Below are 12,656 nucleotides of genomic sequence, written 5' to 3'. Positions count from 1 at the left end.
GATAACAACGTAGACACCAAGGTCCCTGCAGAAGGAGGGGGAGGAGGGACCCCATGGGAGCAGGGGAAGGACTCAGAGCTGTGCCCCCCACCCACCCCTGTAGCCTGTGGTGAAGACCATGCTGAAACAGGCTGTCCCTCTGCAGCCCATGGAGGACCATTGGGGTGCAGAGACCAGGCTGCACCCCATGGAGGAATGACCCACAGGACAGCAGATTGGGAAGAACTGCTGCCAGAGGGGTGGACTCACATTGGAGAGATCCATCAAGGACTACACAGGAGTGCGAGGGACCCCACAGGAGCAGGTGAAGGTCTCCTCTCCTGAGCAGTGGCAGAAACAATAACTGACTGCAACCCCCATTCCCTGTCCCCCTGTACTGCTGGGGGGGAGGAGGAAGAACATGGAAGGCCAGGAGGGTTGGGGGAAGGTGTTTTTAAGACTGTTTTATTTCTCACTCTTTGGCTTTTATCCTGTTAGTAATAAATATAACTACTATCCTCACATTGAGTCTGTTTTGCCTGTGAAGGTAATCAGTAAGTTACCTCTCCCAGCTCTTATCTCTACTCATGAATCCTTAGCTGTTTTTTGTTGTTTGGGTTTTGTTTTTCTCTCTGTCTAATTGCAGAGGGAGAGTGAGAGAGCGACTTTAGTGGGTACCTGGAATCTGGCAAAGGTCAACCCGCTACAGCAGAATTTAAAAGGAAGCTTGTAGAATTACACGACTGCTTTCTAGATGAGACCCCAAGACTGTCTTAGGCCTCTTTTCCTCTACTTATATGTAGGATTCAAAGGAAACATCTAGATTAAGATGATCCATGAGAAAGTTAAGTGCTAATAGTGAAGCAGAATAAAGATCCATCTAGTTATCTGTCTGGTGATAGCAAAAGAATAATTATATTTCCCTTTGTCTTTCCAGTCATCTGCTACTTTGGGACTTCTTCAGCAGATTAGGGACTTCCTGAGTTATGTCTACTGTGTCTTAATTGTCTATAAACTTCAAAAATATTTGATGTCTTTCTGTAATTTTTTGACTCCTAAGAGAGATTTTATAATGTTAATTATATAAGCTGAAACATAACATCTTGGATCTCACTTTTGTTCCCATCTAGAAACCATAGTGAGAATGATTCAGCCTGCAGGTATCTACAGGAACAGACTCTGAAGCAGAGGTCATGCTTGTGCTTATGCATTATTCAGTGTTGAATCAAGCCTCTCCTCTATATAAATGTTCACGTATTCTGGGTTTTTTTCCCTTTCTTTCATCAAGAAACTTGTTACTGAGTTCCTTCAAGCTGAGTTTATTTGCAATCCAGTGTGTCTAGTCTTGAGAAAATCCAAGTTAGATGTGAAAATACTAGAAATTATGAAAGCAAGACAAACCTTCTATCCTTTGAATGATTTATTTGGTAAAATATGATCAACACACACCAGACAAGGGCATCATCCCTGGTGGGCCAGAAAGCAGACGTTAATATTGCATTAAATACTTCCTATTTTCCAGAACACATTGACTGATCACTTTGCATATGGTAGCTTAAATGGGTTTTTAACCTAAACTGTAAAACCTACTACAGCTTGTAAAGTCTGCGTCAAGAATTCCTATATTTAATCTATAGGCAGTTGTACATATATCTGAATGCATTCACCAATATATGATGCTTTTTGTGTGAACTGTTGCATGCTTCTTCTCTGATTCCCTGCTTCTTTCAATGTACATATACTCTTGGATAATAAAATTTCAAAACTTTACCATGACTTTCCTATTGCACCAAGCAAGCACAAACCTAGAGGGACAGAAAATAAGGCTGGCCAACTAGTAATTTCCAGTGTTAGTTTTGTAGTCTTTCTTATTCATTAACACAAGATTACCACAGCACGGATTCATGTTTCCTTCCAAATTGTTCCAAATTGTAGTGATCCTGCTTCCTGTTTGTGACCACTTAATATCCCAGTGGCATAAACTGTATTGTTGGTTTAATGTATGAGATGAAGAACTAGCTAATGAATTTACATTCTTGTCAAGTTATTATATTTTAATTAGCTGTTAATGAATGTAAATCAGCAATTGTGTGATGCAAACAATTCATGAAGAAGGCTGTAGGGTCTAAATTGTTTGAGGAAATCCGTATATATTTGGCTAACATATAAATTAAAATAATAAAGGGTTCTTTTTTAAGTGAAAAAATTCTGAGACCTGAAAATTTACATGATGTCTACAGACTGCAAGAAAATGATGGATCAAATCATATGTGAAAATGTGGAAGAATCTTGTTTACTGCCTAAGTCAGCAAAATACTGAACAGGAACTGGTGCCCACTCATTCCATATGTTGCCCTTCAGTCTTGGCTGTTCGTGTAGGTACTACAAGGAAATGGTGTCTTTCAGGAGCTCTGTCCTAACAACTAACACCTACTATATTACTGTTTCTTGCAGAGGACCAGCTATGATACCTGAGACTCACATGGTCATTAATCATCTTTCCCATTATCACATTAGAACTGTGAATCTCATTTACAATACAGTTCATCAGGAAATAGGATTGAAGCAAGTGTGGTATATATGGAGTTGTAAAACATCGGATTGCTTCTATTTAAGTTTTTTCAGATTGGAAAACCCTGGAATCACTGCTCTTATCCCTTGATCTTACTACTCTTAAGTGTCCTTAGTGCTTGTTGAAAGGCACATTTCCTCATCATCTCATGAGAATCCTGTGATTACATTGGAATAGCAAATTTCATTAATATAAATAGGTAAAAAAGGTCAAACAAATCCCCAATAAATAGTAGTTTTCAAATTACACTTTAAAATCCTCCCGTGGAAACTAAAAATAGTTATTGCAGTGCTGTTTGATCAAAGAAGGTCTGAAATAGTGTCTCTCAGAGGAATGAACAATTCAGTTCAGTTTTAACTGAATGTGGAAGTTTAAAACCCAGCTTTTATGAGTTTAATCAGCTGCATTCCAGCAGAGGGCAACAATAATAGGCCACAATTCACAAAGAAAGATAATAGTGTGAAATGGTGTTCTTCTGCATTCCTGCTTTTCTGTCATAAAGGCTTTCAAATAATAAAAATTAAAAACCCTAAACATTTGCAATTGCTGTGCTCACCCAAAGCCAAAGCCTGCTCATTTGAATACCTGCTGAGAAGGGATGTTCTTGTTTATTTCTTCTGCAGAACAAGCACAGCCATCACTGTGAAAGCTGTCCATCTGTGATTGCAACATCTAGTGAACAAATATTACTGAATTTGGCCATGGTCCTCTCTGTGTTCCACTTCTTGTCATCTCCCTGCCAGTATTCTAATTTTTCGTGTCTATGATGTCCAGACATATTGGCCAGCTGAATTTTTGGAACATATCTAGTCAAATCTATTTGTACTGTTAATAATTATTTATGCTTCAAACCAATCTTCTGTGGTATCTTTCACTGAAATATATGTTTCCCATCCCTGGAAGTGTTGGATGAAGCTCTGGACACCCTGGTCTAGTGAAATGTGTCCCTGCCCATGGTAGGAGGGTTAGACCTAGATGATCTTTACTGTATTTTCCAACCTGAACAATTCTGTGATTCTATGATTCCATTATTGGTCTCGTATCAACATCACTTGCCTATTTGGTAGTGAGATGCAAGATACTGCAGAGATCCTATTTTTGACACCTTCTTCCTCTTTCCATGTTAAGGTGATCACCGGATCCCAAATTACTTTCTCTATGGTATTTTCAGATTTTTTTTTCCTAATTTGCATATGGAAGTCAAAACAGAATAGAGCATCACTCCTCAGCACCTGTTTTTTGAGCATAAAGTAGAAGCAGGTAGTTCTTGCAGCTTAATTAATGCTTCCTCTATCTTTGCTTCAGAACAGAATTTCTTTTCTAGTTTCTTCTTTTGTTTCCTCTTGTGCTATTCCTGATTTTTAATTACTCTGGAGAATCACATCTAAACACGTATTTCTAAAGAATATTAAGAATATTCTCAGAATGCTCTGCCATTTTTTAATTATTTTTTTAGTGTAGTATCCATCAGTGAATTTTATTTATAAATATTACATGCATATATGTTTGCAGTGTATTCTACTCATGTCCTCTGATGAAAAACTAATATTATTCATGTACGTCAGTTAACTGAAGAAGCATTTCTCTTTTAGGTAATCAATCAAGTAAGAGAAGCTTTTTTTTCTCTTTTAATTTATGAAAAATGTTTAAATTTATGTTTTAATCCTTAAGGATTATATATCTGGATCATTCATAGGTTAAATTTTACTCAATGTTCATTGTAACATTCTGGGAAGAACACTGTTGGCTAATGTTTTTCTTTCTGTGTGCTGCCTAACTATAAAACTTTTTTTTCCTGTAATGACCCATATTTATACATGTGAATGACAAACATTTAGGTGTTCCAAAAACTAATTGCACTTAACAATTCTCAGCTCTGGGTAGACTTGAACAACTATACTGGAGTTTGCAAACTATAATAGAATGAACAATAATGCATTTCAGGAAATCATCACCATATTACGTGAAACATAAAGATAGTTGTTTTAATTAATCAAAGTAACAACAGTTAAGACAACTATGTACTGTAGGTGCCTAGATGGTACTTTAGAAAATTATCTGGAAATTTTTGAATGAGAAAATGATGTTCCAATTATGCATTTAAATTTCATAGGAACATTCAAAGTACTCAAGGCTCCTAATGTACTTTATATTTGTTTTAAAGAATTAGTCTCTATGTGTGAAGTAAGCAAAAATACTCCTGAATTATTTAATATGTAACTGTAATTTGCTACTAAATAGATATTTTCAGTATTTTGTTTAGAATAGTAAAATCTCTTGACAATGTTCTTTCATAACTTAAAATTTTCAGGGTGTTAGTCTTTGCTTAACCTAAATGAAAATAAACAGTTTTGATAAGGATTTTAATAGTTTCTACTAGCTCAAACAAGGGTTTATCACGCTGGAGTAGTTAATGTTTGATTTAGGGATAAATCCCAAAAGCCTTTGAATAATTTTTTTTCCTGTTAAAAAAAGGGGGTTTTATCTACCTTTTCTTCTAAAAAATCATCTAAGATAGTTGGTATCTTATAAAGTATAGATTAATTTTATACTATTTCTTTGCCCACTGAATGTCCTAGCTCCTCTAGTGCTTCCCCTTAACTAACATTGAAGAACGGAGGAAGCTGATGTAAATGCAAGAAGAAAGGATGGAAATGTACTTCTGACACTTTTGATATAGGATGCATTTGAAAACCAGCTGAAATTGCTTGCCAGGATGTTCTTGACAGTGAGAATTATCCTTTGATAGCAAAACTGCAGGATGTCAGTGGCAGACTTGCTCAGTATTTGCATGAGAAATGCGAAGAACTTACCACTGCAGCAAACTTAGTGTGGTTTTGATGTCTGCAAAAAATAGTACCATTCACATCTCTGCATATAGTTGTTTAGAGATGATATTGTAAACACTGGAGGAAATGCAGTGATGATTCTTCTTTTCTTCTAAAAAGCTGTTGCACCTTGGTTGAAGCAGTGTAAATGTTATACTGTGGTTTCAGGGCTTTTTGGATTATTCAGGTACATTCTATATAGATTTCTATTTGACAATGTCTTTAAATATGTGTTCTAGTCATTAACCTATAGCTAAAAATAAAAAAACAAACAAAACAAAACACAACAACAAAAAAACAAACTTGTGAAAAATTAACATAAACCAGCAAAAAATAAATTCTAAATGTTAAGTGTGTGTCATGAATGCACACTGTAGATTTACTGGGTTTAGTCAGAAGCTTTCAGGGTTTATGGATAAACCAAAAAAGAACACATTTGTTTTAGTAATGGTAGAAGTTTTATTAAGTTCCACACTTAATTTTCTTTGTATTGGACACTCTTCTGTCAGACAGCTGACAGTGTTTATTTAGAGGGAGTCCATGAACTGCAGGGCTAAATACAAACTCCTCATGAATCAGGTATCTCAGAGTGGCTTTCTTTTTACTTTTTACCTGGGGCTATTGTTGAATGTTGAATGTTTAAGGAGGAATTACTTGAACAATTATTGCAACTCAATCTGCGTGCTTGATTTTGCACCTAGGATGAAAGGCTAGAGTAAGCGGTATTTCCAAGGCTGTTCAAGCCCAAACTTTCATCATTCTTTAAGGAAAAAAAATTGTTTAAATCTTGATGACTTTAGTGGTTAAAAGTAAGCTGTTCTGAATTACTTTTATTTACAGGTAAAAACTCCAGTTTATTTTTTAGCTTCTCATCCGAAAAAAAGAAAAAGACATAGTGTTGTAGAATTCATATATAAATTTGCATGTATTTGCCTCTCCTGTAGAATCCAGTAATTTTTTTGCACACAGTCTCCTCTCCTGTTCTCTAAACATCAGACTGAAAAACAAAATGAGCCCAGAAATGTCCCATTATTCACATAAACTTGTAAAAAATTTCAGTCCCTTTACTGCAGGAGATTTTATTTTCTTTTGTACATACATAATTTGGAAGGGAGTGTCTGATATATGTCTCAAAAATCCAGTGTTTTGGTTTTGGTTTTTCTTCTAGTGACTGAGTATTAATCTATTTCTTTATTCATTTTTATAGATTAAAAAAATCAACAGGAATTTTCCCGTAAACCAGCAGGTAAGAAAAAGAAAAGTTTGGGTTGTTTGAGTTATAATTCTAATTCGCATTTGAACTATATTTAATTGTGTGGTATCTGTGCATTATTCTAAGACAAGAATTCTCGGTACATTTTCTTAAGAGAGTACTTTCCTGGTTTTATATTCTAAAGTCAAAGGGAATTGGAGTGTTTTGTCAAAGAAAGAACACACCTAATCTTTTCAAAATCTATTTGATGCATATATATAAATATATATATATATACTTTTCTTCAGATTGCATCTTACTAATTTTACTACAAAAGGAGGAATGGGACTGTTATGCTTTACAGAATTAGACAGAATCCATCAAGGTTCCAAAATTCTAAAAATTCATGGATTTTGATGTTTGTGGGTTTTTTTACCTATTGGCAAATGAAGGTATAAAAAAATTAATATTTGCACAAGGGTATGGAGCGTGCCAGTAGCAGAATTTGGAGCAAACAGAATCTGATTATCTCCAAGTTCATGCATTGGCAGTCTCACATTACTGGAGGTAACTGTAACATCTTTAAAAAGGAGAGCAACATTCCTTGAATAGGGGTGGTTTCTTGTAAAATGCATCATGAACACGATTGCTGCTGTTCTCTACAGCTGTGTATCTGGGGAGTGGATCTCTGGGGTGGAGGGATAGATCTTTGTGTTTTGAGAAAATCTGTTCTTCACACAGTTTCTTTTAAAGAAGCCAACCTACAGGCAGCTTGAATGTCAAGGCTGAAATTGTGAGGTTCTAGTTGCTAGAGACCATGGTAAGAATGGACAGCAGACACACCTCCTCAAAAAGATCAACATATCATTTGGAAAACTATGCAGACAAACTATGAGTAAAAATATTCAGGGTAAAACTCAGTACACTGTAAAGTTAATTAAGTATGCAAGTGGTGTGTATCACAATTATTATATAATGGTGGTTTCATTTTAAGGTGATAAGGGGAAACAGAGAAATCTGATTCATAAGAAGGAAAAGATTACTTCCTAACAGAAGGAGATAAATATGTATAGTACCTGCCTTTAAGAAGACAGAGAAAGAAAAGTGCTTTCACCTCACACCACATCTTCAGTTAGTCAAGATATTTCTCAGTATCCTGTCTCTGGTCCAACTTTATTACTGTGGAATTGTTCTGAGTGTAACTCTCACAAGGGAGGTAGATGCTACTATTTTGTTTTCTGTTTTCTTTATGAGAGGGTCCACAAATCATAACAAATTCATCACAGTAACACAAATACTACTCATAATAACAATAGTAAAAACTTTATGGGTGAGTACAAACAAAGCTACAATAGTTGAAGATAACACTTGCATTTGGTCATTTTCAGAATAGTTTCTCTAACATCAGTTGTTGACAGTGGTACACAGAAAACAATGGCTAGTTAACAAAAAGCCATTAACTATCTCCATTTTCACTCTTACCCTGAACTTACCTCTTTGCTTTTATTACTGAAAAAAAAAATAAAGACAACAAAAATTTAAACAATAGTTACAATGTCCCAGCAGTCCAACATATTCAGGGGAATTCAGGGATCTCCGCTGTTTTGGAACCCTTGGCATATGGGGTCAGTAAGGCATTTTCCACTTCATTAGAATTCCAGTGGAAAGCAAAGTAACTTTTGTAGCTTGAATACCTTGTTGGTCATATTGTCTGTTTGGGCAGCCTGCAATATAATACATTTTTTTCTAATCATCACCAATCATTATATTCCAAAAGAATTACCATAGAGCATTTCGAGAAACTCAGCCAAAAGATCAAACTGAAAAGAGAGAGGTTGATTTGATGCACAGTGAGACTGGTAAGGTCTTGATGCCCATCAAACACTGGAGAAGAAAACAGTTTCTTGATCTTCAGGGAACATTAAATTCAAAACCAGACTCCCTTTTGGGCATACCTTAGATATAGACGATTGCAGTTTTTATCGTAGAAGGAGCTGGGAAATATCACCTAACTTAAGTTAAACAGTATTTCTGAGTAGATTCAGAAAATGCTACACAGATGAGAGGTTAATTTCTGTCTTCTGATGTGCAGCAAACATTAATATGGTATGCAGGGAAGGAACAGGACATTTGTTACTTATATGAAGACATTATTATTTATCTGAAAGTTAAATTATCATCTTGAATACTTTTGTCATCTTGACTGTTTTTTAATTAAATATATTTTTCTCTAAGAGGTTAAACAGCTAGTTTTAACTTTTTTCTGCAAACATATTGGGAGCTGTTGTCATCCTCTTGTGCTTTTAAAAAAAGTGTGTATACTTAATTTCACTTAACGAATATCTTTTTTTTTCTTAACGAGCAGGGTAATTGAAGGTTATTTTCACTTATAATTTTTTTATATGTATGTAAGGCTTGATATGCATGCAGGTAACCCCAGGCACCAGGCCGTGGCTAAAGTTTTAAAGAAAATTTATTTTAACAGTTGAGAATGCTGCAGTGTATCTGGCAGAGAAGGCAAAGGAGGAAACCTGTTTTTGTGTTTTATAACAACACTTTTCACGTGCAATAAAACCCCAGCCTGAGTTCTCCCCCTGTGCTTTATGGCCTGCCTGGCTGCCCTAAGGGGGCCTTCAGGCACGTCTGTGAGAATTTTATCACTTGTAGTAAGGGAGTTACCTCTACAGACATATAAAGAGAACATACACAGCAACCTGCATGAGAATGAATTCCTTCCTGTGTAAAATCATTTACCTGTCAAAAGTTTTCTTGAACAGTTGCTAAGCTCCCCCCACACACTATTTCTTCCAAAAGCCTTCTTCTCCTAGAATATATCTGTGCATTTTAATTATTAGGTAGAGTGGAAGGCAGTTATCAAACTAGAGTCAAGGAACCAAACCAGTTAAAACTCCTTCATGAAAATATATTCTTGATATGGAGAAGAGAATAGGGGCTCAGACAGAGCCATTAGAATTACAATGAGGGAAAAAAGGTGCCTGCATAGGTGTGGAAGATGCTGTAACTCTAATAGCATTATTCAAATGTCTCAATATTGCAGTAAGTAAAAAAGGCAAAAGAAAAAGAAAATAGAAATGACTTGTTGACTGCACATAATGTGGCAGCTTTCCTTTAAGGCAGTAATTGTGAAAGCAGGTTTGCCTGGAAAATTATTAGAGAGATAAGATACACTCTTTGAAATTAAAAGATCAGAGATGATGAGTATTGATAAGAAAGTGGCAATTATTTGGACAGCATGAAGCAATAAGTTCTGATATCTTAATAAATGTAATAGTGGTTGAAAGATGATGCAAAAAATGCTGGAAGAGGACTACACAAAGTATTGTTGAAGAAGACTGTGGGAGAAGAGGAAAATAAAGTTTCTCCTCTCTGAGCTGACAGTAATGAAAAGAACACTTGAACATGGTAAAATTAGAATATTAGTTGTGTTTTCTCTTTTGGTACTCTACTCATGGTCTATATATAGTAACATCTAAGAGAGTACCAGCAAGTAGTTGAGGAAAAAAAATTAAATTATTTGGTACTCGAAATATAATGCACACTTTAAATATTCACTAAAAATAATACAGTGTCCTAGACAAAATGTCCATAACTTCAGAGAAAAAAATTATACAGACCTCATAGCAGAGAGGTACAAAGAATGGAATATTTTAAGGCTTCAGCCAGAGGCTTCTCTATTTGATCAGCCAAGATGGGAGTATAAACACAGGCATACTCCCTTTTCTGGGAACTCATCACTTCTGTTCAGCTCTTAACACTGATTACAGCAAATGTCAGCTCCTGTGAGAGACATCATTAGGCAGGTGATTCAGAAAGGTGTCACTGACTCCCTGCTAACGCTTTCCAAATGATAGGAAATGCACCCTACCTTAGTAAACTGTGGTGGTGTAATGAGGACAAGCACTGCCCATTCCTTTTTACAATTCCCAGTCTTTACGTTAGGTACCATGAGATTTTGAATGTGCTGGTCTCATCTGAAAGTTGGCTTGATAGCATCTAGAGAAATCATCATTAGACACTCCTTATAAAATCTGATCTTTCTCAAGGTGGGAAACCAAATGTATTGCCTCCAGCTACTAGACATTGTACTACACATTATAACTCTCATTTGTTTTTTGGGATTCATTGGGATTTGGCTTTTACTGGTTGCCATGCCAGGAGGATGAATTGGTTACCTATTGGGTTAGGTACACAGTGGAATTCAAGGTTTAAATCTAAATCTTAACATGGCTTTCAGTTCTTCTCCTACTGTCTCTACATGTACAAGCACAATGTTCATAAATTGCAGTCAGGTAAGTCTCTGATTCCAATTTTATCGTATTTCATTCAACAACCTAGTGGTACAAAGTATGTTCAGTACCTGGCAAACTCAGGGAGTTTATTTTTCATTTTATTGGGTTATGGCTATGTCCACATACATGTTCACAAATGTAATACATAGACTTGCTTCTCTACTACATGGACAAATGTCAAATCTCAAGGTTTCACATGAGCAGAGATTAGAATATCATGGCAGAGCAGTGTATCTAAAACTTTTATTCCTCACGCTGTATGTCTCATCTCTATTAAGACGAATTCAAAGGCTACAACCCTTCACCTTTCATCAATGTTAAAGTCACAAAAAAGTATAGTGAGGAAGAATGCTAAAATACTTTAAGTCAAATACTATTTCTCTTCTATCCACAGGCAGCATGAGCATTCTTGAAAGATTTGTCTTATCTGCAGAAGATAAGAACTTTTCATTAAATCATTTTAATTTTTAAGAATAATCTTTCCCTCTAGAATTTTCCTACTTTTATGGAAAAAGAGTTGGTAGCTGTCCTATTCAAAGTTAACAGTCTTTAACAAGAATTATGATAGAATGAGAAAGAGTTTTTCACCTCCACAACTGTGTTTAACTCAGTTTAGAGACATCATGACATAATGAACTGTCAGACTAAGGCCAGAAACTGGGGTATAATTGTGCATGTCAGATTCCACAGTACTTAGTTGCCATGAATTCCATTGTTTTGCAGATATTTTACATTCTTGATGATGTTTACAAGTACACATAGTTATGCCCATTTATTCTTGCTTTTTGTATAATTTAATAAAAAAATCCTTCCTGCAGCTGTACCTGATCAGCTATGTAATATCACCTCATATTCTGGTTTGATAGGCTGTTGTTCAGCTTGACTAAAGTTATGCAGTTAGAACAATCTCATTTAAAATCAATTCTAAAAATTTGGCTCAGTGAGTTATTTAATAAAACCCAACTTATATGCGCTGTATAAAGGTGAGCACACACAAATGTCATAGTGACTGGCTTGCCTGTCAATCAAACCAGAGTCCTTTGCTGCAGATGTGTTGCATCTCTTCTGCATTTAAAAAGTTGAATTCCATTGCTCGGGTGGACTGATAGGAGAGCATCTGTATGAAGCACAACATGACTTCCCTTTTTTATTATTAATTGTTGAGTAATAGCCTCCATTGCTATTGCGTTGTTGTTTTTAAAGTGCACTGATTAAACAAAGTGTTTTACTGAAAGATGACATGTTACTGCTGTTCCTCAGAGTAGCCATTCAGCAGCTCTTGACTGACAGTTACTGAACTATCAGGTCCTGTTATACATCTGCTCCATCACCATCTGTTGTCACAGTAAGGATTTGATCAGGTCTATTTTGAAGGAAAAATCTCTAGAATGAAGCTTCTATTGTTAAATGCTTATAGAAACACACAGGGGAAGCTGAGTTCTTGCTGTTAAATTAAGCAGAAGTGCACAATAGGGTGTAAATTGTGTTGGGCTAATTCCCTTCCCTGTAAGTCATCTATGGCACTTGGCATGGATTATTGCTGCATAACATATACCCTTGAAAGGCTTATGTTTCTTGTTGATACCTTATTGATCTCTTTGTAAAATAAACTGAATATATATATCTGTATCTGTGTGTGTATATATATATATGTATATATATATATAAGTTTATATAGTTGACATGAAATGCTTTTCCTGAGCAGTTTATTTTATTGTTTTAGATGCTTTCTGTGGCCAGTAGAAAATTTTCTTCCTTTTGCATTTTATTCCAGA

The 12,656-nt window shown here is 35.6% G+C and overlaps 1 protein-coding gene across 8 annotated transcripts in view; it reads left to right on the top strand.

Annotated features, from left to right (window-relative positions):
• The window catches only part of SNTG1 (syntrophin gamma 1), a 340,195-nt gene that overhangs the window by 250,677 nt on the left and 76,862 nt on the right, over positions 1-12,656 (top strand). For all 8 annotated transcript variants that reach the window (XR_007630406.1, XR_007630405.1, XM_050328342.1 and 5 more), the window contains one exon: positions 6,587-6,625. Coding sequence is in view for 6 of the 8 variants with exons in the window: in XM_050328342.1 (XP_050184299.1) it covers positions 6,587-6,625 (39 nt within the window). In the remaining 2 variants the exon portion in view is untranslated. The remainder of the gene's footprint in view (positions 1-6,586; positions 6,626-12,656) is intronic.

This window comes from Myiozetetes cayanensis, unplaced genomic scaffold, assembly GCF_022539395.1.
Source record: "Myiozetetes cayanensis isolate MyiCay16 unplaced genomic scaffold, myiCay2020 scf1, whole genome shotgun sequence".
NCBI lineage: Eukaryota > Metazoa > Chordata > Aves > Passeriformes > Tyrannidae > Myiozetetes > Myiozetetes cayanensis.
The sequence above is the reverse complement of the archived record's forward strand: the minus strand, read 5'-3'. Positions and strand labels throughout refer to the sequence as shown.